Raw genomic sequence first — 27,536 nt, forward strand, 5'->3', positions numbered from 1 at the left:
CCCCTCCCCTCCCATCTAGTGCAGAGGCTCCACTGTGGAGCTCCACTGACACCTTGTGGCCAGAAAAGAGGAAGTGCAGTGGGGAAGTGAAAGGAGGGCTTGTTGGGCCATTCATATTGCGGGAGTTTATGATACACACTTTCATAAACATCAAGGTGTTGACCTGGTGTGAATGTGTTAAATTATATGAAATGATATGTATTTGAAACATCACTTTGGGTAATGAAGCTCTATCTAAAGGAGAAATGTGACTAATTAGTCTTTCAATTGATCCCTTCTCAATAGTCCCAATAGATCAATCAAAGGTCGCAAACGTCCTGCACGAGGCGTCAGCACAGGCCCGAGGGCACGCGGACAGTTGGGGGAAGAAAAAGGTACATCAGCTCAGATCCTGGATCGATATTAGTGTGTGGTGTTAATCTAGTGAGTGGCCCTCTGGCAGAAATCAGTGACTCAAGCGTTGAACAGCGCAGCAGACCAAAGAGCCATTATCAAATAGAACCAGCTCAGCATTTTTCTCCCAAATAAGCCACTTTTTTTTTTTTCGTCACAGAGGAGTGTAGCCGGTGTCCAGAAAACCGCTGGGGTGACTTTGGGTTGAGCACTGTCAGGGACTTTTCTGCCTTTGTACACTGGAGTATTATATAAGATTTTATCTGGGCCTTTTTGTGCATGCGAGGCCAAATCCAAAAGGCTCTTAAGTCAAAGAGAAGGAAATTAGCGTGACTCAAGCTGAGCAGTGCAGGTTGATACTGTAATCACCTAAATGCAGAGCCACTTTTCTTGCTGGAAAAGCAGACAGGAAGTCTTAAAATAACAGTGGAAAAACAATTCTACTCAAATGAACTCTTATGAAATGTTTGTGTGCAGGTAGGACTCTTCAAAATATATTACAAACAAAATCTTTAATCAGCTGTAGATGCATTGGCACAATGTCAAAGTTTTCTTTTTACCTCTACTGTTGAAAAAGAACCATGGTGCATAAAAACAAAGAAGCAATAAAACAACAAAAGTTCAACAGAGTGGATTCCACATTAAGTTTATCACAAATATTGTTTCTTTGTTTATGGTTCTGTACAATACTGCTCCGAGCTAATACTTTGAATTATGTATTGTATGCAATGCTGAAAGTATAAAGCACAACAGAGACGACACACAACGCAACATCCCCATCATTTAACCAAATGTAATTTACATTGGACGGACTGTACGCACAAAAATAAAGTCCTTTCACCTTCTTTCTCTTTGTACTGCTGATACATCAGAAACTGAGGAACACTTATACTTACAACAAAGAACAAGGCAAAGGGGAATAGGGAAAGAGAAGTGACAACAGAGGAGGGAACAAAGACGAGAGGAGAGGGCAGGGAACAGGAAATATTTTTTTAGATGTTTTACAGATGTAACATTTATGCTGCAGTGCTTAATAAATGATCCTCTCTGCTGTTTTATTCAAAGCGGAAACAAACAGACTAGATAAAAACAAAGAATATGAAAAATGGCACCATAAATTACAAATCTGATTTTGTTCTGGGCCCCAAAAATGAAACCCAAGCCTTTTGAGTTGGACTTTTTTAGTCCTCCTCCTTAAAGGTGACACATCGTGCTCAGTTTTACTTTCCTCCACAGAATACACTGCTCCTGATAATCCTGTAGCACCCTGTCAGTGGTCCGGACGATACTTCAGAAGAATTTGCATAATACACGGCGAGCTGTTAGTCTGGCAGGCCCCCTTACGAAACAAGGCAAAGTAAGAGCAGAGGCCAACACTTCCCACATGCTCTGGAAACGGTGGACCAGTAACAAAAGAGTGGACCAGCTGGCCAATCGGAGCAGAAATTGACATTATGAGGACAATGATGTGTTTTCTGAACATTTGAGCATGTACACCTTATCAAGTAATAACACCAATTCAAATTATGCACATGAATGTGAGAAAATGTATGTCTCCTTGAAAGAAAAATGCTGGCATCCCATCAACTTAGCCATCGTCACTTGATAGGAGCCACAATAGCCGCATTTTCCAGTATGAAAGTCTCTTTTAAATGTTTTTTTCTAGGCACTATTAGACACATGGCAATACAATAGGAGTTAGAGGGAAGAAACAGAGTAAACATACAATACTGTAGTCTCTATATACAGGGAACTTCCCATTTCTGCATGTTCAGGATTCTTTTCAAACTGTCAGGTTTGGCTTAGTTCATGAACTGGCCTTGATTTGAACGTTAAAAAATGTGGTGCTGTTAAAATTACACAGAATCTTCAACACATCAAGAGATCATTTAGTACAGAGGATCCCCAAGTGGGTTTCAACAAACCCCAGAGGGTGTTCTTGAAGAGCAGTTTCATCTCATTATGTTCACAATATAATCATCTACTCAAAACTGATTAATCAGTCAATCCATCTCCATATTGACACTTATTTTCCTTTACTAAATCAAACACTGTATCACACTGCAGTCCCTGGGGATCTTAATACAGATTTATTAGGCTCTGTGGAGCATGAAATTCAAGTCTTACAGCATCCTCACCTGGATCAGGGTTCATTCATTGACCCGCTTCAGTCCTCCTGGTGCTAACACACTACAGAGTAAGGCTTCACACTGCATTGATAGTTCAGAACTTTTTTTTAAATCAGTCGAGGCATCGTCTCGTCTCAGAAAGGCACGCGACTGAGCTTCACAGTTCGCTCCTGCTCTTCTCCCATGGTGTCTTATTTTTTATTTTTTTTAGCAGCACTTTGCATTAATCTCCGATCCAAAGGAGAATGACACTTTGTGGCCTTGTCAATAATATCAACATACATATACATATTTACAGAGAAGACCACTTTCTGAAAAAGGGTCAGTTGATACTTGTTTGTTTCTTGTTTTGTTGAATGGGTCTGTGTGTCTGTGTGAACTCTTCAGGGTTTTGAGTTAAATGTTTTTCGTATGTATGTGTGCACTGTACATATGGCAAGCATGTAGAAAGATACAACATGGAAACGAGGCAGAGAAACATGGCAGAGATGATGGTCTTTGTACTGTGTGTGTGTGTGTGTGTGTGTGTGTTACTGTGGTTTTAGGAGTGCTTGATAGTGTATTTGCCTTTCTGCAGCTGGGAGATGTACAGCTTTGACTTGGTGCCATCCAGCCGTTTGAACCACACCTCGTCATTGTTGATTGTGGTGATGATGGCGCTGCATGACACACAGAACAGCACGACGTTAGTGCGACAAACCAAACCACAATCCTCACAGTTTGCATGAGACTGTCTCAGTAAGCAGAAGTTGATGGCCACTTCTCACAGTGTGGAAAACCGTCAGAATGTGCCCTTGTGCATTTCTTAACTAAAATGGCAGCATTTGTTTTGCAGACTGTTGCTGCAGTGACCTTACGAAGCATGTGGATCTCAAAGTGAAACGCAGAATATAATCTATATGTTTCTACAAACCTCGTGATTTTGGATCAGGCTGACAAATAAAACTTTAAGATGTGACAGAACAGAAAACACACACAAGACAGGACACGATAAATCTTTGATCAGTGCATTATGCATTATGACATCGTTTCCCCAGCCAAGGGGCGTTAGATTTTTAACAGTCTGGATCCTGGAATAGTTTTACTCACTTTCATGAACATTATGAGAAAGTGCAGTTTAGACATTGTCATTGATTTCTCAGAGAATAGTTCATGGATCTTGATGACAAACAAAATCAAAACAGAAATAAAGACACGTGTAGGGGACTGATATTTATGAGGATGTGAAATTAGGTGCGGATTCAAACAAAAATCTGAATCTAGTAAATTCAAATGTGGTTTCAAAAGAGGGCTGTTGGGGAAGAGGTGTGCACTCTACTGAAAGCCATTCTCATTTTTATTCATATTGTGTCTCTGTGTTTATATTATCATATCCAAAGCTATGTCTACATCCATTTACAGATAACTATGGGGTGGAGATGAGACTTGTCCCAGTGACTGCGAGCTATTAAAAAATGCGTACACATTAACAAATCGGACAAAATGAATGTGTGTACATGTTTGTGTCTTTGTGCGTGAATAGTGTTTAAAGTCATGAACCTCAGATGACTTCTTGGAACTAGATGTCTTAAGGCTTGTTTTAGTGAAACTGGCACTTCCCTGGGGTGACGTTACACACACACACACACACACAAACGCACACAGAGGCTGGTGACAAATTAAAGTAGAAAACGAAATAAAGTGTTTTATTGAGGTGAGCCTGCAGGACAGCTTTAGTGCTTGTAGCATTAGATTCCTTCTATTCGAGTAAGTTTATTGTCCGTTTGTCTGTTGTTTGTTCTCTTTTTAACGTCAACATGTCTGGGACTGTAGAGGAAACTGAGACTAACTCTGGTACATTTATATGAACCATTGTGCTCATATTAATTAATGAACACTGTCCCTTTTAAATAAATACAAGTTAAAGTTATTATCTCCCAAAGGAGTTCAGCTGGGTTTATTAAGGTTATTCAGGTACTTGTCACCAATTAGTATGTTTTAGGAATATAGTTTATATTAATATATGTTTATGTTTCAGGTTTTAAGTTTTACTCTCAGACCACTGACTGGCCCCTGTATCGCAGCTCTACCCCCCCATAACATCCTTCTGTTGCATTTGTTTTTCCACTCAGTGGTATGGAGGGGTGTCAGAGTTGTGCTGTGACATCAATTCCCATCTATTCAGTGTGCATCCTGTCTTGACTACGCACAGGACAGGACACATGGAGCAGTGGGTGGAATCACAATCTTTCCTGTTAACGCTATCATGGCGTTTGGTTAAATCATCCATGATCATCTCCATTGCTGAACAAATCCACCATGTGACCACAACTGCTCCGCAGGCCTTGTCAAAGCAGTTGTAGATATTTATTTAAATGGATATCTTTTCCTCCGTTGTTAAATGAAACCTGTAACTTAAAACGCCGTGTGTGTGTGGACGAGAGGCGAAAATGCAGAGGAAATAGTTTGTTTTGCAAAATATCTGCATTAGTGTAGTCATAAACACAAAGTTGCAGATGATGTTGTTCAACTTTCTAACTTACTCATGCTGTAACCAAAATCCTCACTCTCTCTCAGTTTTACATAGAGCAATCTATTCCTAAATAAACCCTCCTCCCACACACACACACCTTGTCGGGTACTCATCCTTCCTGTTGATGCAGATGGCCTGTCCCCTGCAATACCACTGGTTGTCATAGAAAAGTCGACCGTCCTCGGAGCGCGCTACATGGTGATGCCTTTCAGGCTTCACTGCAGGAACTGGAGGAGGAAAAAGAGACGGATAAAATTTGATGAGGATGAGACAGTGAGACAAGGAAGGGAAGAAGGGACTAAGGGTGAGGTAAGGTTAAAAGAAATACAGTACAAAATCTAAACAAAACCAAAAAAAATAGAGGACAAGGAGAGGGACAAAGGCAACATTCGTCTCCTCATCAATGAACTTGAGCACTTTCAGTACTGAATGAACCCCTCATGTGTAACTGTGGGTCGATCGCTGCACTCAGCCACCTATTGACTGTAACCAAGGAAGAGGAGTAACTCTTACCATCCACCTTCACCCTGTGTGGCCCCAGTGATGCCATTGCCTGCGGGTGGAGGAAACAGACACCTAACATCTGCACTTAACATCAACACAGATGCATTAACCAGCTGACTAGTTTGTCCATTATAATAACAGTACCTTTCTTATTGCAGTCCAGTCTTCAAGAATATCCAGATCTTGCAGCATGTAAACGATATAAGGCCGTAAAGGAGAAGTTAAGGGAAACTCTGAGGAGTGGCGGAAAACATCTGTCTCTAACAAGCGCGACAGTGAACTGCTGCAGTAAAATGTAAGTGGAACAAGACAAGGACAGGCCAAAGGGGAAAAGGATATCAGAAACTACAACAGGCTTCTTCTTCTTGACAGGGCAGAACGGGTCCTTTTTCTTGTTTTTCCGTGAGTGTAATCCATCGTTCCACAACTCTGGAAAAGAAAGAGAGTAGATTATGTCTCTGTGTCACTTCTTCTGTTTGGATATTTGCTTTAATATATTATTAAGTTTTATAGTTATTATGTGCAAACTTCACTTGTTGTCAGTTAACATTTTCTTGATCAAATACGCAATGTTTATTCACTGATTCCTCATTCTTACTTCTGTGTAAGAAGGTTGTGTTCACCCCTGTCAGTTTGTTTTTCAGCAGGATTTCCATGAAACTTGATGGAAGGATGAGAAATGGGCCAAGAAAGACTATTAACTTTTGGTGTGGATCTAGTTCTTTATAACTTCTTTTCAACATTGCGTGATAAGAGATTTTTGGGCATTTTCCCCAATTTCCCAGAGACTAATTCATGGATCTTGGAACATTCAGGAGTGTGTCCAAATAAAAACCCAGCGTTAGCAGATTTAAATGCAGTTTCAAAGGGAAGTAGGCTTCAATGAAACGTGTCTTTTTTCTTGGGCAATGGAGATAATGGTTTTATGATCTGAAATGTTTTTTGATTGAATCTAAGAGGACTGTTGGGCCTTGGTGCAGTAATGCACTCTCCTGAATGCATACAGTTGTACCCTGTAAAGTATGTAAGTACTAACAATAAACAATTAAGCCATTGGTTTGTCAAGTGGTGGCTCCCAATAGAGATAAATTACCTGCTTTACTTATTGTTCAATAAAATTAACAAATATTTACCAACTGCTGCAAAATGAATGCAAGTAATTCTTTTCTCTGTTTCTGAATATAACCAAATACTTTGGGTTTCATGGACTGTGGCTGCCCTGAACCTGAAACTTTAGAATCTCTCTCTAAAAAAAAAACATTCTGATAGATTTTGGCATGTTACTGACTTGGATGGATCAAAACAACAATGGTTTGTGTTGAAGCGCTGGCTGGTACCTGAGGTAATATCAATACTGTGTCTGTCCTCTTCCAATCTTCTTATCTTTTCCTCCAGTTCACTTTGCACAGTGTCAAACAGCAGCAGTTTCTCACTCTGGAAGACAGAAAGAAAGTCAGCAGAGAGGTCATCACATCACATCACAACACACCACTCCAGAAGCAGGAGCAGGAACGGGGTTGAATCTAATCCAGGCAGTGCAGGGGCCTGTACTACGAAGCAAGTTCAACAATCCACTCTCACAGGATCCTCTAAGAACAGTGATGTCATGATTCAATGGAATTGATGGGCGGATCATTTATACTGATTGCTCTCTTATCTCCATCTTAACCTCCTCTGGAGCAGGTTAGCCAAAAGTTACCATGGTTGATTTACCCCGATAAGAAGTGAACAGGCTTCGACTGAAAACCCTGACGTAAACCTGAAGTTCCCCTAATAACCGCAAATCCTGCTTCGTAGTACAGGCCTCAGATGAGGCAAAAACCCAAAACGTCCAAAACTACAGTGGATTTCCTGCTTTGTTCAGGTAATCGTCTGTTGAATAAAATCTATTTTTAAAGAGGTGCCTCACTGGCTCTACCGTTGGCCTCTCACCTCCCAGTGTTGGCAGGCTGCCTGGATCTCACACTCGTACTTATTCTTCACCGAATCCAAACACAGCTCCCTGTAGATCCCTGCAACACACAATGATGGGAAATCAATCCGAGGCAACCGACAGGAAAGAACAATTCGGTTTAATTCAAACAACTATAGTCTTTAATTTGCACAGAGACAAATGGAGTTAAATATTCAAATCAAACACTGACATTTAATCAGGTGTTAAATCCTGTTCTGCTTCCTAAGTCCAGAAATTTTCCAGAAACTTCTACAGAGGGGCTGTATGTGAGCACGCAGATGTGCAGTCAGTTGCTCCAGCCATTTTGTAAATTTTTACTTTTACAAAAAGTGAGCCGAGTGAGCCCATTTGAGAATTTCCTGAAAATTTGCAGCAAGCGAGTGGACGTGTTGATGACATTCTAACACGCTGTAGACATGAAACTGGAAGAATACAAATATCTCAAAATGTAAAAAAGGTGTCATACACATAGAAGATACAGAAGAAGACATCAACTTGGAAAGGCAATGAGTTCGGAGAGCTTTTGGTTATGAGGGCCAACGCCAGTGTCGATGTGCTGTAAACAAATACATGTGTTTTCAATGGCAGACTTTATACGTCGTGTCCGGCCTCCTGCATGCTCCATTCCTCGCCCGTATGTGATGGACATTTTCCTGCTGTCGTGAACGTGTCGGACAATCTCCTGCTGCGTTCTTCAAATGTGAAAGGCCAAGTCCAGAAAACGTCCGGACCGATTTTTCCGTCAAAGTTCATGTCCGAGTACGAGTTTGGACTCACCAGCCACTTTAGTCCTGATCTGCATGTTCTCCTGCAGGTTGGCTAAAGGCTCCAGGTACTCTTGGGCACAGCCAGCCATTACCTCCTGCAGCTTGATGTCCACCTGGCTCAGACGCTCCTTGTACAACCTAAGCAGCAAACAATTATAATAATAATAATAACACAGCAGCAACACACAGAGCAATTCAGGAGCTTGAACTTGATTATTACTATTGTGACATTACTGAGTCCAGCAGCAGTGGGGAGCTGGTAGAAATGGTACTTTTTATTTTTTCTTGAGTACTTTTTAATCTTTGAGTACTTTTCAGAGCCTGTACTTTTATGCTTTTACTTGAGAAAACAGGTTGAATCAGTACTTCTACTTTTACCTGAGTCCTTTTTAACACAATTATCTGTACTTCTACTTGAGTAAAGAATGTGAGTACTTCTGCCACCTCTGCTCACTTCTGAGGAACAGAACGCTGTGACCATCAAGTACAACAGGCGAGTTTGACATTTTAAAAGCAAAAGACTATTTCAAATATCACTTCGAACTTACACAAATCTTTGATGTTAATGTTATCGTGGTGATGATAAGGATTGATCTGAAGAATACTTGTGGAAGAGGACCTAAAGCAGTCATATGTACGTTGGCCGAGAGCGCAAGGCACTGCCAAGAAAGAAAACACATGCAAATAGAAGAAACAACATGCACTGCAAAAAGTCACAACACATGCAAATACGGAAACACGCTGCAAATAGCGAAAACTGAAGTGTTTCCAGGGGACCAAAAAAAGTGATGAACCTGGCTGTGGTTCAATGCTTTATGAAGTTCCATCCCCACTGACAAGTAGCAGACTTCAATAACTTTACAAAGCATTGAACTACAGCCAGGTTCATCACCTTTTTGGGTCCCCTGGAAACATTTCCATTGGAATGGTCCAACTGATGAAGTGGTTTTCTTAATTTGCAGTGCGTTGATCTCTCTCGGCCACCGTACACAGATGAGCAGCAGGTCAGAGTCTGCTCCACGTCACAGTAAGAGATGCATTTGTGTATGTTGTGAGTTCGGGACGGACAGTTCCAGGTGTTAATGGGGACAGCATGTGGAGGAACTTACTGCTCCTTCAGGTCAGTGAACTGTTTCTCCAGCGTGGTCATCTCATCCAGACACTCCATCCTCCTCCTCTCACAGTCCTCATCATCCATCTCTGTTTACAGGAGGACATGACAGCTCCTCGTCAACAACACTGCACCACCTGCACTCCCTGGTCAGCATGTCAGGTCATTTTCAACAGCACAACCAGTGTAACATTGTAACTGCGTGTTGGTGTTTATTGAGGCCTGTTGTTGTTGTTTTCCTACCGGAGCTGTCTCCATCTTCGGACACGGAGGAGCTCACTGTGTCCTCCTCGTCCGTGCTGCTGCCGTCCTGCTCCGGGTAGTCCACCTCCATCTCCTCGTGGTTACTTTCTTTCTTCTCCCGAATGTGAACCGGCATGGCGGCGGACAGAAGAGCCGGTGTTGACGGGCTGGCGCCGCTGTTCGTTGATGTTAGCCCACGGTGAAAAAAGAGAAATATGGCCCAGACAGCTAACCGGTTAGCTAGCCCGCATCTACACCAGCTGGAAGTGCAAACATGGCCACCGCCGACCAATGAGAGGAGGCTTTACTGAGTTTGTCCAATCAGAAGCTGATAAGGGTCACTGGAGGGTTTCAGGGATTTGTAGTTTGTTAAACTTTCACCAGAACCCGACAGCTACTGTATGAGCAGGTATTTAAATATAATGATGTACTTTTACCCTTGAAATTAATTATATGAAACCACTGTAAGTAAATTAAATTCATCTAAAATAATAATTAAATGAATAATAGTTATTTCATTAAATTTAGTTAAGGTTAGTTTTTTAACTTAATTAAATAAATAAAACACATTATTCTTCTTCTTCTTCTTCTTCTTCTTCTTCTTATTGTCAATAATATAATAATAAACCCACTGAAATAAATTAAAAGGCCCCCTCGCAATAATAAAGAAATAGTCCAATTCTTTATACTGACTTACACACATTAGACCCTTGGAATAAATGAAATAAACCCACAGAAAATAAAATGGAAAAAATAATATACATTTTAATTTAAGTCAATATATCAAATAATGTATTAATAATAATAATAATAATAATAATAATAATAATAATGAAACCTCCTGAAATACAGTTAAAAGACCCCCTTCACAATAAATACAGAAATAAATGTAATTGAGTAATTAAGAATAACACAATGAAAGAAAAGCAGTTGTGATTAAAGAATATTGACCTAATTGTAAAAATGATTATAAAAGTTTTATTTTATTATTATTACCTAGGCCAAGGTGGTTATGTTGTCATCCGTGTTTGTTTGTTTATTAGTGAGCAGGATTATGCAAAAACTAACTCAACTGATTTCCATGAAATTTTGTTGCAGATCTTGATTGGGGAGCGGATCAAATACATTTTCTTCACCTTCATTAGCGTTGTTAGATGGGGTATTTCTCAACACTATTAATTCCTCAGAGAATAATTTATGGATTTTGATAATAAAATCAAACATGTAACTTATATCTATGAATGTGTGCAATTGGATGCTGATCCAAATAAAAATCCCGGTGGTATGCAGTCCACTGCCATTCTAGTTATGTTCCATGTTTTTTCCCCTCTTGGTTGTTTGCAATAATCTAATATTGACTGCCATTGTTTTTGAGAAACTCTTATTCCTGTGGGACATTTTCATTGCGTGTTGTCAGTGTCAGTCTCAGTGAGGCTACTTGGAGGCAGACAGGAGAACCCTTACAGAGATTCTACCCAGCACAGCTGCAGGGGATCTGGTACAAAGGTGCTGGAGGGCCTCTGATACCTGAGTGGAAGATCATTCCAGCACCCTGGGGGGCCAGAGCTGTGACAGCCTGCTGCTCATCTCTCACTCACCTGGGTGACAGTGATGGACAGACTGAGCAGTGGGTGGAGGTGTGAGCCGTGGTGTTGTCTACCAGCCGGATGACAAACAAAACACTATATGGCACAAAATCATTGTGTTGTGGTTGGCAGTGTACATGTTCTAGTGCATTGTATCCCACTGACAAGATCCTAAGATCTGCAATTCATGCTTTGACCTCAGGATGGCGATAAAGACATTTGACGGGAGGGCAAACAGTATGTGTGTTAAAAAAGTAAAATATTCCTGAAGAGTATGACCTGCGCTGCTATTGAAACAGGAAGAGTTCAGAGTCATTATTAAATAAAATAGAGATTTTAGAATAATCAAAGGAACGTGATTTAAAAAAGAACATAAATTATGAGCCTGAATTTGAATAACTATATATATCACTATTTGAGTTATGTATCTGTAAAGAATAAGGTGAGCATGAAGCATGAACTACTTTAATTCTTTCATTTTTTATTTTGTGAGTCATAGGTTGACAGAACAAACAGAGGGGCCCCTCCAACCTCACACAAATGCAAAACTGCACATGAGGATATTAAACTGAGAGATTGTGCTCAGTTGATTTGTGGTTTGTCTTGTAGCATCACTGTTTCCGTGGTGTGTAGCACGCTTCTGTAAGTGTGTCAGGAAACTTTGCCGGTCTAATTTCAGTTCAGGGTGCAGTACGTTGTGCTATGGCAGAAAATCTGAGCTGTTTTTGTGGTTTATTTCATAATATTAAACTTTTTCTCTTTGTCTCACGCGGTCCAGAGCGGAGACGAGCTGACACAATGGACAATCAATAAAGCTGCGCACGAAGGGCTGATGGAGAGACTGAGGAATGAGAAGTAATCCAAACAGAGAACCACAGTTTATGGTTTACTGCACATTCTCTCATTACTTGTAGCTGAAGTCTCTGCAGCCCAGATACATTTCTTGGTACAATATCATTTGCCTTGTTTTAACTGCATGAACACTCGCATGACAGTCAGCGCTCTGACATGTAATCAATGTAAATCTGTGACCTCAAACCACACTTGCTAGCACAGACTGTGTCTCCAAGTCTTTCCCCCTCTGATATGATTTTAGGCCTCTGCTTTCAGTCTCATCTGGTGAGCTCATTTGAGAGTTCTAAGAATTGAGTTGATCTATCGTTCCCTATAAAACCTGATGGTCATATTATTGACTAAACGTTACAATAACAGATGAAGATACAGGGGAAGGCTTGTCATCTAAATTACAATTAAACAACTTGAAGTGTGTCTCTGTAATGCTTTTATCTTACTTTGTTTAAAGTTCATCAAATCACTCCTACATCTCCTGCTTGTTCAATATGCAGCGGCAAGTATTTGAATTTGAGCCAAGCAAGGCCTTTTTGTAAATCCCCAACATTAGCATTCTGCTTACCACTCTAAAATCACACTGAAATTTTCATGATCGTGTTTAAACCCATTTCACTTTTGCATCACAGAGCCCTTGATTTCACATGCAGGTATGCACAGCCTGACATCTCCCAGCCTTTAAGGCTCATCAATACATAATTGTCTTTAAAGCGAGGTCCTTAAATGCATATAAGCGCTTTAAGGTTAGCTTGAAAGGAAATTCCAGATTGAGGAACGCTCTTATTTGCCCTCTAAGCACAGGTTAGGTGGGAAGACTGATTCCACTCTCATGTCTGTATGGTAAATATGAAGCGATAGAGCCAACAGATATAATAATTAACTTAAAATTAAAAAAGAAACAGCTGATGTTGCTCACTCCAAAGCAAATCCACCTACCAGCACCTCTAACGCTCACTAAGTAACATGTTATACTGAGTTTGTGTAATCTGTATAAAACCCCAAATTGTATCATGCTGGAGTCTTTTCTTGGCTGAGCTCAGTCCTACACTCTGTGATGATCGTGTTGGCAACCTCATGGTGATGACAATAAACCTCAATCTTTTGCTCTCTTCACATTCTTTGTCCCTTTGGGGTCTTCATGTCGGGCGGCTGTGGCTCGGGAGGTAGAGCGGGTCGTCCACGACTGCTGTACTGGCAGTGCGTGAGAGATGTGTGAAAGAGAGAGTGCTGCACAGAGATGCACTGTATAGCCATTGCCAGACATGGATCAGGATCCTGACTTTCTCTTTCACTCATGAACAAAGCAGCAGGCGTGAGTGGTCATCAAGATGAGAAAAGCGCGATATAAATACAGACCATTTATCATTTATGTTGAACTGAGAGTGGTATTCATGTCCGAAACTAAATTTCATCTAAATCTCTGAGACGAATATCAAATATCTAATAAAACTTGCCAATAAAACTCAAAATGTCTGCATGGCTAGACACCACTTTTTTTTTATAGATCTATTGAACTGAGCCTATAATGTGTTTTAATGCTGCTGTAAGACAACAATTCTGAACCTGACCGGGACACTAGGGTCTTGGGAGATGGCTGCTGGCAGTAGGGCAGTAGGACAGCAGTTCATATTAACCCCTTTGTATGTGTCTGTGTCGGTGTGTGTCTGTGTGCGTATCACCGTGGGAATGCCTGGGGAGGGAAATAAAGGTATTACCCCTTCTGCGAAAAACACCCACGCTTCCCCGAAAAATTATGCATTTGCGCATTCAGCGCGAAACTGACTCGACAGAGGGGAGCATCTCAGAGACGTTCACCTCAGCTTGAAAGTTTCAATCAGTGAGTCTCTGATGTCTTCAGTCAGTAAAACAGGTAGAAACTCAACTTTCCCACTATTCAAACCATCATGACCATTAGATGACATTATGAAAGGGAACCATTCTTATTTTACAGGTGTGGGAACCTGTTTGAATAGATCTTCCTTGTTCTTTTTGTGATTCACCTAATGGGGTTGATTAATAATCTTGGACTATCTTCAGCTATTAAAATCATATCATAGCACATGAAGGTTACACAAGATCTTTTCATAAAGCACGGTTGTGATGAGGTGTCTCAAAGAAACAATCTGACTCATGTCATTAAACAGCAAACATGCCCACCCATTATTCAATACAAGACGTGGAGAACAGCCATGTGTGAGGTTGTCATACTAAAATACTCCTCTTTACACAAAGCCACGCACTGTGAAAACATGGCGTGGGTGTCGTTTGTGTAAACTGGGCCTAGAAGTGCTGTGTCACTGGGCCCACACGAGCCATGGATGAGTGTCAAGGTAAAGGTCCACTGAGTGATTACTGTAATAATGGAGCATCAGCTTCCTCCTGAAACAGGAGGTGGATTTCCTACCAGGAATTGGATAAAATGATGACGCCATTATCTCTGTATGTTAATTTTGGAGCCAGAGCTAAGAGGCTATTTGCTTAATTTAGCATAAAGACCAAGCCTGGCTCTGTGCGAAGTAAATTGCAGTAAAATGTCACGATAAACATATCACATTACTTTTGATTAATTTGTACACAAACAAATACGGATGAGGAACACATGTGCCTGTACCATATAGTGCACATAAAGATGGATGACTCTCTCCTCTTTCTCCTATGAATGCTGCCATCTTGCACATTTGACCCCAGTTCATCAAATGACTAATTAAAACCAAACTTACAGCAAAAATGAACACGATTGAAACACTGGCTTCACTTTTCTCGTCATATCCATTTTTACATGCTGACTATGGTATGTACCCTAGTTATGGAACCAGAGTCACACGTTATTACTGTAACTTAACCTCAAAACAGGAAGCGAGGAGAAACCCTACTGTGTCCAATGTTAAAAATATGTGTAACTACACCTCTATAGCTCACTAATTATCATGTATCTCTGTTTGTGTACTAAATAAATGACCGTTTTTAATTACAAAGCTTTAAGTGTGCTAAAATCACTGTGCCCCCCCCCCCCCCACCACCCTACAGACATGATAGAGGTGTCGCTCTTCTCATGTCTCAGCATGAAAGTGAAAAAGCGCAGCTTCCAAAATGTCAAACTATTCCTTTAGGTGTAAACATTCTGTCCAGAAATTACGTTTGCGTCTCACTTTCACAAATTAGCCATGCATGATGCAATTTCAGTATTAGTAGTTTATTCGACGTCACCCCCTCCTTTTCCCCTGACTTCTAATTCAACGGTATTTTACCTCATGCTAACCTAAAGCACCAAATGTAGGCATCCATTACTCTGACATAAAATGTTTGTAGCTGTTATTGTTAATTATTTCTATTATTATTAGAGTGGCTAACCATGATACTTTTACAAAACAAATGTTTTGTTATTTTTTTAATTCCTATAAATTAATACTGTTTATAGGACAGGTTTATTTTGTATTTTGGAAATATATTGTACACCATATATTGTGGTATAAATCCTGCCTTCATGATCAATTTTGAGTTTGAGAAAGGATCAATTGTTGAAACACTGATTTAACTTCCAGGTCAGGCTGTAGTTTATGGTACTATTGAATTGTATCGCATTGTACTGAGGGTCTTTTTTCACCCCATTAATATCAGTATTGGTACATTCACTTTTAATAAAAACTGAATATTATAATCTTAGCAGAGTTTATTTTAGGGCGGTTGTATAAGGCATAACTTCAATGCATTAGTTTTCATTTGTAGTAGCAAATAAACTGGTAGCTAAGTTATGGCAATGTGCATCACTCGATCCGAGCTGGCGTCATTGCTCCATGTTGGTTTCCATAGTGACCACAAATAAATACACAAGGCAAGTGCAGGCAAGTGCACATGCAAGCCTTTACTAAAAAGTAAATCTCTAGGATGTAAAGTGGAAGTTCCAGCATTTCCCTATCATGTGACCTTATATAGACACAAGCATCTTGGCAACAGGAGTGAAAACACAGGGCTGCAAGAACATTTTGTCCCCAGATGTCTCATTGTGATACTTGGCAGATGTGAAAGTATGTGTGGAATTCAAGGCAGGAGATGGTATGAGCCTGTACGAGGGATGTGTGTGTGAGACGTACAGGAGGCTGCCCCATAGTGACATCACAGACCTGCTGGGTGTGTAGATGTGTGTGTGCGTCTGGTTTTCATATCGTAATCACAACTGAGTCTCGCCCCACAGAGGTGTGATACCTTCTCTGCTCCTGGATACTGTTGCTATGTTTTCACCAAGCCCCCATTCAAGGTGTCAACAGGCGTGATCCTGGGAATTTTATCTTAAATGTCGGGGGAGCACACGCAAGAAGCCCAGTCGCGCACTTTACCACAACTTTGTTGTGAAAGACAGAGGAGTTTCCTTTTTAAGAATTTACCTCAAAGCAACAAAGAGACAGACGCAATAACAAAAAATAACGAGGAAAGTCACAACACTGGCTGTGAAAAAGAAATTATGAGGAAAAAGTTCAGAATTCCAACCAAATGTCAAAAGCGATGTGATGTGCATTATTATTACATAACATAGTTACAGTAATGTGCATTCGTCCATGACTCAACACAGTGTTTCCCTGGTTTAGGGCTGACCTATGAAGGACTTTTCCTCCAGAGGTGTGTTAAAGCATGTACGTTGCTTAACTGGTAAGTCCAGAGCATAGTGTTGTGGAACATGCAGAGCTGTTTTCATCAGGGAGTCTCCATGAGGAAACTTCAGAATCTTCCCCTCTTCCTCTGCTCTTTACAGAGCTGCGTAAACTCACTCAGTAGCGTAACCATGTGCAGGAACAAGTGTGGAAATCCTGCCACTTTCTTCTGTATGTCCCCTGAATTTACAAGCTGGATATTTGTTGTTGTTTTTACACCACATGTGCGGCTTTCACGTGCATTTATATATGATTTTATTTGATGCATCATGGGGCAAAGGGACACATTTGGCATTCCTGCCCACCTCATGTTTTTAGAATCATATGAGGCTGTAAAAGTAAGATAAGACTAGATAAACTTAATCTTTCATGAACAGTCTATGTTGCAGAGTGAAGTTAGAAAAACGTGTGTTCATCCTACCTGGTTTATCTGAAATGAAGACTGCTACAGAGCGCTGGTAGTTTATTCAATTTGTATAAATATTAAACGTATCACGTGTCCAAATCACACTAAATTTGACACTGCCGACTAGATAACTGTTCGACATACAGAAAGACTTAAAAGGTAGATAAACATAAATAATAAAACATGTTCGATCAAATAAATATCTGTTTATTTGGGGAAAATAAAACAGATTCCTTGCATTTTTGTGATATTTACATGTAGATGAAGACAAGTATAAATGTGCTTTGCAAGTCAAATTAAATGCCTCTCTTGTCTGATTAAGATGACCACAGAATTCATGTATGATAACACAATGTGGTGAATGGTGTAGGTGTGGGCTATTGTCACTGTAAACTTTGAACTGAACCTCATTTTGGAAACACAGATTTTTAAGTATTATGACAAGTTTAAATTTGTCCAATTAGGCCAGAGGTATGAGGTGGAAAATATGCAGTCCTACTTTGGTTAGCCACTTTAAAAAAATGATTTTCCCCAGTGCAAAAGGGAATTCTTCTGTCTTTCATTCATGCACACCATGCCTCATTCACTGAAATACAAAGTGTCTAAGTTAACCTACATCACAGGTGAAAATAGGTGTTGAATAGGAAACTACAAGTTTTCGTTCTGAGTGTGTGTGAGGGGGGATTTTTCTCACAAAAGCACAGCTCCGTGTGATTTCCCTCTGCTTTTTCTAAGATAAGTCAAGTGGAAATCCCCGCCAAGGCTCCGCCCAGCGAGCGCACAAAACCCAGTGCGCCTCCTCCAGCTGCACCATTCTGCCCTGACCTCTGGATTGACACGCACACACACGCACAGCCTGCTACTGCTCTCACTCAGACATGGACGTGCACCGAGTATCCAACCACGGTCAAATGGATTATAACTACGACAACATGGGACCTAAGCAGGGGAAAATTCTGCCCTGCCAAGATGACCGCTTCGACAGCGGCCTGGAGTCCCTGAAGGAGGACGAGCTGGTGAGCGAGTTTGAGGACATGAGCGTGGACCCGCGGGATCACTCGCACGAAAGCGAGCCGTGGAGGAGTGCGGTGACGGAGGATGGTGACACGTAAGTGGAGACTTTAGTGGATCACTAATACTGCAACTGTGCATTATGCACGATGTTAGGATTGTGCGTAAAATCAGTGGAAGTCGGGGCACTGCACCAGCATTGAAATGGTTTGAAAAGTTGCACCGTTAAGCATGAAGGTTGCACGAAAACAAGAGGGTTTTTTTTAAAGTGGGTCTGTTTGCGTGCGTGCGCGCGTGTGTGTGTGAGCAGCACAGTGTGTACTCAGCAGTGTGTACTTTGGCTCAGAGCGCAGCAGGGGCGGTGCTTAACTCCGCGTTGCGCGTTCAGGAAAGTCCCTGGCCCTCTGCCAGTAACTGATAAAGCATCAGATGTGTCAAGCCACAACTGGTGGAAATAACCCGACAAAACTCCATTGTTGCGAAACGCTCCACTGCTACTCAGCCTTTGTTCTTTCCTATTTGGCTGGAACCACTTCCTCAGTGCCTGTGTTTTTTCTTTTATTGGGGGAAAAAGCACCATTTTAACTAACCTCCCCCCCCTCTCTCTCTCCCCTTCCCCACAGGCCTCTCCACTTGGCCATCATTCACGAAGCCACTGAACATGCCCTCCAGATGATCAAGCTGTCGCACAACCACCCCTTCCTCAACATCCACAACCACCAGAGACAGGTAATAATCAAAGATCAAGATTAAACCAAAATAATGGTCTTCTTCAGCTCAAACAGAAAGTGTTTTTAAAAAAAAAACAGTATAATAATTAAATGTCCATTTGATTTCCCTCCCCCCCCCCTCAGACTGCCCTCCATCTAGCAGTGATCACAGAGCAGCCCCTGTTGGTGGAGAAGCTCCTGAAGGCCGGCTGTGACCCACGGTTGGCCGATAATTGCGGCAACACAGCGCTCCACATCGCCTGCAAGAGAGGCTCCCTCGCCTGCTTCGGCCTCATCACCCAAAACTGCCAGCGCCACCTCACCTCCATGGTGTCCTTCCCCAACTACAATGGTACATATTGAAAAATAAAAGTTTTACATACATGCAGAGTTGGTCTTGCTGCTTATTGACTTTGGTTGTTGACTGACCTTTTTTTATTTTTTCTCCTCCCCAGGTCACAACTGTCTCCACCTGGCGTCCATTAACGGCTACATCTCATTGGTGGAAAACCTTGTTCGGCTGGGTGCAGACATCAACACACAGGTAGGCGTCATTACCTCCTAAATAAAAAACAAACCTGCGTAATTTTTTTTGCAAAAATCCGAATTAAAAAGCAGGAAGCTAACGTTACTTTTACTTCATTGTTTTCGGTAGGAACAATGCAGTGGACGAACGGCCCTCCACCTGGCTGTTGATCTCCAGAACCCCGCTCTGGTTCGCTGCCTCCTCGACCTCGGTGCCGACGTCAACTGCATGAACTATGGCGGCTTCACGGCGTACCACCTCACCTACGGGCGCACGAACGAAGTGATACGGTGCCAGCTGTTTGAGAGGACGGCGCAGGAACTGAGGGAGCTCCCCGAAAGCGAATCGGATGAGAGCGACATGGAGGAACTGGACCTGTCGGAAGACGAGGTCAGTATCTGATTTGGAATGGCAGAACCATGAGGCATCTCATAAGCAAATGTGACATATAATCATAAACCTACAAGATACAAGTCCCTAACGTTCTCTTTTCTTTCCTACAGTTGTACGATGACATAAAGTTCGGAAAGTAAACAGAACCATCTCTCCGTTGATGGTATCAACGACAGTGAAGCTGCTACTGGGTTGCCTGCGGCCCAACGATGAGGGACAAGTCAGTGTCTGTCCCCCCCCGTCCAGATCCACATCCACTGGTGCCGGCCCCCGGAATCACAAACATGAATGAAGATGGCGTCCAGTCTGGGCCAAGCCAGTCCGGGTCACAGGACTGAACACACCAGAAAGACCATGACCTCCATGTGGTCTTTCTCTATACTGTAAAAATATATATTGATGTGTACATACCAGACGTGTAATATATTGTAAATGAAGAGATATTATTTTTGTACCTGTACATTCTATATGTCGTGTGAATTTAAGCACTATTAACAAAAATGCTCAGAATAAAAAGAAGTCTATGAATATAAAGAACTTGGACAGCATGAGTATTATTTCCTTCCATGTGACCAGTCGGGCTTTCCACAGTTTAAAGTAAGAAACACTTCTCACTTACTCAAAGTGATGAGGAAGAGAGTCACCCAGACTTGTGAAACACAGACAGACCACTTGGAACAGTCTGGGATTTCCTCGTTGGGGCGAGGTCACCAGGTCTCTGAGTCACCGCGCTGAAAGTCCCTGGGTAGAACAAGAGAAGCATAATGTACTTAAATATTCCGCCCCGCCCTGGAACTACTGCTGAATAGCAGCTGGGAACAGGCACCGGGTAGAAATGCCAAGGGAATTTTTTTGAAGGAGGAAATGTTATTTAAAAAGACGGAAGAGTGTGCCACAGAGAGTTAGTGTTAACCCTGTGTCAAGGTGACACTTTGATAGAGTTAGGTGGAATTACCTGAAGGAACTGGCTCGACCTGAAGTCATATTTAACTCGGTGATAAGGTTTAATAGCTGTAATTATCCTCAGGGCTGTAAACTTTTCACTGTGTGGGGGGGGGGGGGGGGGGGGGGGGACTCCTCTGTCTTTCACAACAGGACCAACTTCTTTGGGAAATTGCAAATTACATAAGGGATGTAAACATTAATGTGAGTAAAAAGTCCAGAAAATCGAAAACGATGACTGCATTTGGAACTTGAAGAGAACTTTCCTTTTTTAGCTGGATTTGTTTCTTGGAAGCTAGGGGGACAAGTGCTGATGTGACAAGATTAATAGGAAGCAACTAATAATGACTCAGTGATGTGTTAACATCATTTCTGATCATATGGTGATGACAAAGTCGTCTGAATTATGAGCTGGACCCCCCCCCCCCCCCCATTCCAGACACCCACTAGAAGCCACTGTTAAAATGATTGTGAAGTACATCCTCTGAGCAGAGTTCATATTTCTGACACGATAAAGATCGTGAAGACATAAATTAAGAGAAAATGAGGTCAGATGTCATCTACAGCAGTTTGTGTAGTAGAATAACCTCTCCACACAACTTTAGTGTATGTCATGTGATTTCTTCTGTGCCACAACAGGAAGCTCAGAGGTAAAGCTCTGCACCCGCTCATGTTCTATTTCCTTCTGCAGCTAAATTCAGCCCACAGATGAAAACACAGCTGATGAAACAAAGGTTTTAGTTAGTAGTAGTTTACATGGCCGGGGGTTAAAAAGTCTCGTCTCTGTGTGTGTGTGTATGCAAGGAAAAAACTAACAATGCAAAAGACAAATAAACAATAAAAATAAAATCAAGGACAAACGTTATTTTACTCCAAAAACATATTTTTTTTTATTGTTGAATGAAACAGTGGGGTAAATGTACAGCAAACAAAGATAACACCGGCCTCCATCTGGGAACTGCATATCCCATCATGCTCTAACTTTAATCCAACAGGTGGCCGCTCAGTCGCGCTCTGCCAGGGCCATCAGGTGGACGTCCACTTCAGTCTCTGTCAGAATCCTGGAGGGAAAAGATACACAAATGAATACAATTATTTAATCATACACTTCAAGTCCAAAATCTATTTGTACTTTTACTAGAGGTGTAACAATTAATTGATTGTTTTGGTTAAAATTTTGAAGCTGCTACACATAAGAAGCTCACACTGTGGGGATTATACATTTTTTTACTGTTTTCTGTCATTTTAGCGACTTAACAATCAATTAGTTGATGATGGACATAGCAAAACACCTTTCAAAACACAGTAACAAGGTGATTAACGTGTTAAAAATGAAGAATTGAAGGCAAACAATGGAAAACAGAAGCAATTTGAAGATCACACAACATTAGAGCATAAATAATAAAAGATGAGAGAAGAGTAAAAACAAGATAATATCAAACATTATACATAAATAAAACAGGTTGTGAAAGATGACTAATAGTGATTTCATTCTTACAACCCCTTAGGAAAATCACTTTAAAAAAAAGGTGGAAGTGAAATGACTTTTGTAGCTGCTATTTTTAGACTCCCCCCCACCAAATGGATTTGTGTTAAAAGATCCTCTGTTGCCTGACTTTTACCTGAACTTAGGGTCCTGTGTTGTGATGACGCCCACCTCGAGCTCAGAGGGCTTGAAGTCAATGGAAAGAACAGTTGCCAAACAAGAAATTGCTGTCTAAAAGTAGAGAAAAGAATAGATACGTTATGAGGAAGACAAGATCAGGTTTATGTTTATATTATATCAAATAATGGTGGACCTGATATGAGAATTCACTGCGTAATTTGACACCACACAACTGGAAAGCACCTTTAAAGTTACTTTCACATTCCTGTTCCTACTTTATCAACCTGCGATAAGCGTTGACCTCACGTACCTCAATAGTTTGTTCAAAGGTCCAGTCCAATTTCTTTTTCACTTTCTTCTCCAGGAAGCTGGTGGCTTCTGTCTGCTTGACTCCAGAAGCGGTGGCCTTGAAGCCGCAGTAGTAGCCTGCTGGGTCGCACTTGTACACCTGGGGGCCGTACTCCTCGTCTATGCCGATCACGATCATACCTGCAGGCGTTTGAGAGGAGAGTGGCGGTTAACAGGCGTTGTCCAAAAATTAACAATAGTGAATAAAAAAAACATGTATACGTACAGCAGCCCAGTGGTCGCATTTCAGCATTCTGCGTGTAGACTTGTGAGATGTCAGCCATTCTCTTACACAGCATGTCCACTGGAATCTCATAACCGTACTTGTACTGCCAGTTGGCCGCCTCATAGCGAGCTCGCTGCACTTGGGACCTGCTGTCAGCTGTTGGATGTCAGAGCACGTTGAAGAGGGGGAGAGAAGAGAGGCCGATTTGTTTTAGAGTGTCCACTAAACTGTCATACAGTAACTATGGTGCTTTCAATCTTTAAAGCAAAGAACTACGTGGATGGGTTTGAATTGGATTTCATCTGGATTGTTCCGATTGATAGAAATGTTACTGTGTCTTCTAAACTAGCCACTCTCAGACAACAGTTTCATAAGAGAAAGTTACAGAGAAGAAGAAAATGCAAAGCAGCTGCCATGAACTAACCACCAATAAAGGAATGGAGATTCTTAATTGTCTATTTTGAAAATGGTAATCATGTCAAAATTTGACCCAGATTTTGGTATTTCAGGTTGTTTTTAAATGTGTGCGTTTTATATGACTTTAAAAAGGTTCAGTGTGTAAGATTTAGGTGAAAGGGATCTATTGGCAGAAATTGAATATAAAATAATCCTAGTGATGTTTTCACTAGTGTGTAATGATCTAAATTATATGAATGGTTGTTTTCTTTACCTTGCCACGTATATATTTAGATACTTTATATATTCATCTGGAGCACATCCTCTCCACCACCATTTATTTTTTTACAGTAGCCCAACCTGGACAAACTAAACACCAGTTTTTATGACAACTGAGGGCTCCCACAGGTTCTCCTTCACGGTTGGGAGGGTGAGGTGAGGGGTATTCAGCTGCAACATGTATATATCATTAAATTCTACACACTGAACCTTTAAATTACAGGATTTTTCCCACACAAAATAGTGAAAACTAAGGATCCATAATTAGTTTCCTTCATCATAGAAACATCAGGTTTTTTTCCTTACCCGTCATCCCAGACATTACACATCCAATATTATCTGTTATTCTGAAAAGGTGACTCATTGTGTTGGAATCCAGGAGCTTGTCCTGTTTTAAAGAAGAAAAAGTAATGAGCATGTGATAGTGGCTTCATCGTTTGATGTCATTATTGTTTCCAAAATAATTCTTTATCTCCTTCAATGAATAAATATGTTGCATGGGAATTCCTATGAAAATATATATTTAAATATACATGCCCATATGTGCTACTAAATATCAAACTGTCCCTCAAATAGCATTAAACTATAGAAGTGACCAAGAGTATAAATACAATTAAACCTGACTCAAATACAAAATAATATAGTATAAACATAATAAAAAGAAATTGTTTACTTTTTTACACTTGCTGGTTCAAAGTGAAAAACAAAGCAAAAAAATTTCAGAGAGAAAGGAAATAATTTTCTTCCTGAAGTTATAAAGATAGTATATTATACAATATAAATTACATATAATATATAATACACATTGTCTATTTCAAATATAAATTGGGCTCTAAAAATATGATGCACGTCTATTATTATTTCTGCTGTTATTGAAAACACAATACATACAATCTAATATAAAATGTGAGACATTTTTGCAGTAAACTATGAGTGTTTGACGGAGGGAAAATGAATATAGTGAAACTCACGAATACCAACACAAGATGTACAGTCAATCCGACTGTTGACTGACCAGCATTGAGCTGCCATGAAAATAAGCTTCCACACATACTGAGTATTATACATTTGACATTCATTGTGAGTATGGATGATACAATGAAGAGAAACCTGGTGTTGTGGTTGCAGGAGGATGTTAGTGATGTGAACCATATGAAAACCACATGATGTCAACTCACCGGCACTTTTTTCTGTGTTACGACAATCGCACAGTCCTTCCCCCTGATGGCTACTGATGTGAGTCCACCTTGGTTGATGGCCTTGAAAGCATATTCTGCAAACAAGCAGGAGACAATGCACATGTATGTTCATCACGCAACAGTAATGGACGTTTATAAATGATACTAAACCCACAAGTCACTCAGATGATTGTGGACAGTCTGGTGAACATGTACAAACACACAAAGGTGTCTCCCTCAGCAGGAGACATGGATCAGCTGAGGCTGCATGTTCAGTTTAAGGCTGTTTATCAGCAAATGTTCACTTCATTCCAGTAAATAGCCTGTGGTGCAACTTTAGGATCTGTCTACTAGCTGATGTTGATAAGATGTCTGCAACAAAACTCTGCAACCAGCTCAGCTTCAGAACAGACTGGATCAACCTGCAGCACATAGACCCAGTGTATGTTTCCTATTTTTGTGTTACGTAAAATGGATGGATTGGCGGCAGTATGAGGTCATTACAGAGAAAATTTATTAAAAAGAAAAATTGTCAGTGACTTTTCCATCAATCAACATTTGCATAAACAGTAAGCTGTGACTTAGATCAATGAATCAGATTGCTTGTCTGCAACGCCAACCATGCTAACGACCCTGCTAGCCAGCTAGCTGTTTTGATTCCCTCTTGCTTCCTGCTATCATCAGAAACCTAGAGGGGACAATAACAACTCGCAGGACACTAATATAACTGTCATGGTCGCATCTGACGCCTCTTTCGCTTTGGCGCGTTGTTTGTTTACCAGCTAGAAGCCAAGCTAAGCTAAGCGAACCATGACAGAGCATTTAGCTAGCTAGCAAACAGGTGAGCCTCGGAGCCGGCTTTTGTCTGGACCCGTCCGCGCACTGACCGACTTGGTAGAGTCTTCCCTCGGGAGAGAAGATGGTTATGTGTCGGTCGAACCCCGCACTCGAGCCTCGGGACATTTTACACAGGTTAGCGTGGCCGACAAAGTTCGTCCAGATGAATATTGCAGGCAGATTCTAATTCATACACACAGTTTCTACCCGGAAGTTGAGCTGAAGGGACCAGAACATCATCCGGTGTGAGAGGCCTGCGTTGTTTCCATGGTGATATAATACAACTACTACTACTAATACTACTACTCTGCTGTGTCCTCTGAAGCACTCAAGTAATCTAAGTACTATGAAGTACTACACTTAAGTATAGTTTTAAGGTAAATGTATATACTTTTTTAATACTTCCACTAAATGTCAAAAATGAAACACGTCTTACCTTTACCACCGGACACATTTTTATTTGACGGTCACACAACAATAATTTGCTATTTTGGAAGACTGGTATTTTCCATTCATATTAAATGAATTAATCTTAAAATACATTGTAATGGCTTAAAGGGATAGTTAAAAGGAAGTCCCGGACTTCTAGAAATGTTGGTACACGGGTTACAGAGTTCTTGACGTCATCGCTTATGAACCAATTAATATAATTCAACAGCTCTAAATAGAATCTTTCAATGTGAACTTGTCACATGGTAAACTTTTGTCACTTGTTCAACGTGCACCTGTTGTAAATTATGTATAAACCTGTCGGACCTGAACCTTTTCTTTGCTCTTCGGCATTATGCAAATTTTAAGGTGTTGTGTAAACACTCTAAACACATCGCTAAGTTTAATCAACCAACAGTTAATAAGCTTGTTAAATTAGGATATACCTTGCCCAGCTTCAACTTAGTGCTATTTACACATCAACATCAGAAGTAATCCAATATCACAATATTAGATAAAATACACTGACTTTGCGTAATCATTACTTGTGATATCTCTGTAAATTTTACTCATAATATTTCCCTACTTATTAACATTATTAAACGCAGGACAGTCTTGTATTGGAGTATTCAGCATGGCAACTTTTATGTTAAGTATAGGCTCTTGAATATTTTTTCTGGAGTGTAATGTGGATAATTTATTAAATGGTGTCATTACACAGTTACATTTTAATTTGTTTAATAACTTATATTTATTTGTCTATGTCAGCCCTGAGTGTCTCATTTTTATTTTATTTAAGAAAGCATTTACTGATATATTAGCTATTATATTACTTTCATTTTGCCTGGTTTAGACATCAACATTTAAAAGCTAAACTTGTAATTGTATGTTACTATGACAAAGTGAAAAAAGTGGAAAAAAACATCAGATTAACCCTCACAACACCACAGATTCCTTTTTCTCATCCTATAACAAGCCACGTGAAAGTAATGCCACCTTTAGAAGGAACAAGCGCGGTTTCTTTTTAACCGTTTGTGGGACAAAATCAGTTACGGATTACATGGTTTGATGCTTAATTCCCATTTCCTTCTTCCTTATAAAAAAAAAAAAAGAAAAAAGAAAAAGCCTCAAATGTGCGCATGTCATGTGGGGATTTTCCCTGTGTCCCCAGGTAGCTCATGCAGCTGTAGAGAGGATGTGTGCTTCCTCTTTATAAGTCACTAGCACATAAACTCAGATAATGACGTACATTCAGATGATCTGCGATAAGAAGAAAGTCGTCCCCTCGGCCTGCGATGCCAACAGGGGTAATCTTATAACTTTTCTCCTATTTTATGGTATCTTTGGATACCAGGTCATGATCCTTTTTTAACAGCACAGTTTGTGATAGTGTATAATTGTAGGTGACATACATGGGAGTATTTATATTTAAATACTCAACCTCATATGACCCAATTATGCAACAAGTTATTTATTTTAACAGCCGTTAATCGTCAAAAAGCTTGTCCTCTCTGGCACACCCAGACTCCTTCACACTAAAGGAGTGTGTGGGGCA

The 27,536-nt window shown here is 40.7% G+C and overlaps 3 protein-coding genes across 4 annotated transcripts; 1 reads left to right on the plus strand and 2 right to left on the minus strand.

The window, feature by feature from the left end:
- Nucleotides 1-885: 885 nt before the first annotated feature.
- Nucleotides 886-9,888, minus strand: brms1lb (BRMS1 like transcriptional repressor b). 2 transcript variants are annotated; one of them, XR_004613366.1, is made up of 11 exons: nucleotides 9,614-9,883; nucleotides 9,369-9,459; nucleotides 8,270-8,397; nucleotides 7,471-7,550; nucleotides 6,876-6,972; nucleotides 5,878-5,967; nucleotides 5,683-5,747; nucleotides 5,548-5,587; nucleotides 5,132-5,261; nucleotides 2,268-3,181; nucleotides 886-2,172 (listed from the first exon to the last, which is right to left on the minus strand). XR_004613366.1 is itself a non-coding variant. In XM_034580805.1 (10 exons), the coding sequence occupies exons 1-10, from the start codon at nucleotides 9,747-9,749 to the stop codon at nucleotides 3,064-3,066; spliced, it is 975 nt and encodes a 324-aa protein (XP_034436696.1). In that variant the 5' UTR covers nucleotides 9,750-9,888; the 3' UTR covers nucleotides 886-3,063. The 2 variants fall into 2 exon arrangements, 1 of the variants encoding a protein (XP_034436696.1); XM_034580805.1 differs by having other exon boundaries at nucleotides 886-3,181; nucleotides 9,614-9,888.
- Nucleotides 9,889-17,908: 8,020 nt separating this feature from the next.
- Nucleotides 17,909-20,277, plus strand: LOC117758841 (NF-kappa-B inhibitor alpha-like). Its single transcript, XM_034580807.1, has 6 exons — nucleotides 17,909-18,208; nucleotides 18,735-18,840; nucleotides 18,966-19,173; nucleotides 19,277-19,365; nucleotides 19,477-19,737; nucleotides 19,851-20,277. The coding sequence occupies exons 1-6, from the start codon at nucleotides 17,979-17,981 to the stop codon at nucleotides 19,878-19,880; spliced, it is 924 nt and encodes a 307-aa protein (XP_034436698.1). The 5' UTR covers nucleotides 17,909-17,978; the 3' UTR covers nucleotides 19,881-20,277.
- A 1,267-nt stretch (nucleotides 20,278-21,544) lies between these two features.
- LOC117758537 (proteasome subunit alpha type-6) lies at nucleotides 21,545-25,782 on the minus strand. Its single transcript, XM_034580289.1, has 7 exons — nucleotides 25,603-25,782; nucleotides 24,716-24,810; nucleotides 23,844-23,925; nucleotides 22,863-23,018; nucleotides 22,599-22,777; nucleotides 22,305-22,399; nucleotides 21,545-21,743 (listed from the first exon to the last, which is right to left on the minus strand). The coding sequence occupies exons 1-7, from the start codon at nucleotides 25,676-25,678 to the stop codon at nucleotides 21,686-21,688; spliced, it is 741 nt and encodes a 246-aa protein (XP_034436180.1). The 5' UTR covers nucleotides 25,679-25,782; the 3' UTR covers nucleotides 21,545-21,685.
- Nucleotides 25,783-27,536: the final 1,754 nt, after the last annotated feature.

Source organism: Hippoglossus hippoglossus, chromosome 24, assembly GCF_009819705.1.
Source record: "Hippoglossus hippoglossus isolate fHipHip1 chromosome 24, fHipHip1.pri, whole genome shotgun sequence".
Taxonomy (NCBI): domain Eukaryota; kingdom Metazoa; phylum Chordata; class Actinopteri; order Pleuronectiformes; family Pleuronectidae; genus Hippoglossus; species Hippoglossus hippoglossus.

Excerpts from the sequence above, each read along its gene's own strand:
- LOC117758537 (XM_034580289.1), bottom strand. The coding sequence starts at position 25,678 with ATGTCCCGAGGCTCGAGTGCGGGGTTCGACCGACACATAACCATCTTC. Across the intron at positions 24,811-25,602 it reads GGGAAGACTCTACCAAGTCG|AATATGCTTTCAAGGCCATC; the intron begins GTCAGTGCGCGG and ends GCTTGTTTGCAG. Across the intron at positions 21,744-22,304 it reads ACACAGGACCCTAAGTTCAG|GATTCTGACAGAGACTGAAG; the intron begins GTAAAAGTCAGG and ends TTTTCCCTCCAG.
- brms1lb (XM_034580805.1), bottom strand. The coding sequence starts at position 9,749 with ATGCCGGTTCACATTCGGGAGAAGAAAGAAAGTAACCACGAGGAGATG. Across the intron at positions 5,748-5,877 it reads GAAGCCTGTTGTAGTTTCTG|GGCCTTATATCGTTTACATG; the intron begins ATATCCTTTTCC and ends CTTCTCCTTTAC. Across the intron at positions 5,588-5,682 it reads ACTGGACTGCAATAAGAAAG|GCAATGGCATCACTGGGGCC; the intron begins GTACTGTTATTA and ends CTCCACCCGCAG.
- LOC117758841 (XM_034580807.1), top strand. The coding sequence starts at position 17,979 with ATGGACGTGCACCGAGTATCCAACCACGGTCAAATGGATTATAACTAC. Across the intron at positions 18,209-18,734 it reads GTGACGGAGGATGGTGACAC|GCCTCTCCACTTGGCCATCA; the intron begins GTAAGTGGAGAC and ends CCTTCCCCACAG. Across the intron at positions 19,366-19,476 it reads GTGCAGACATCAACACACAG|GAACAATGCAGTGGACGAAC; the intron begins GTAGGCGTCATT and ends TGTTTTCGGTAG.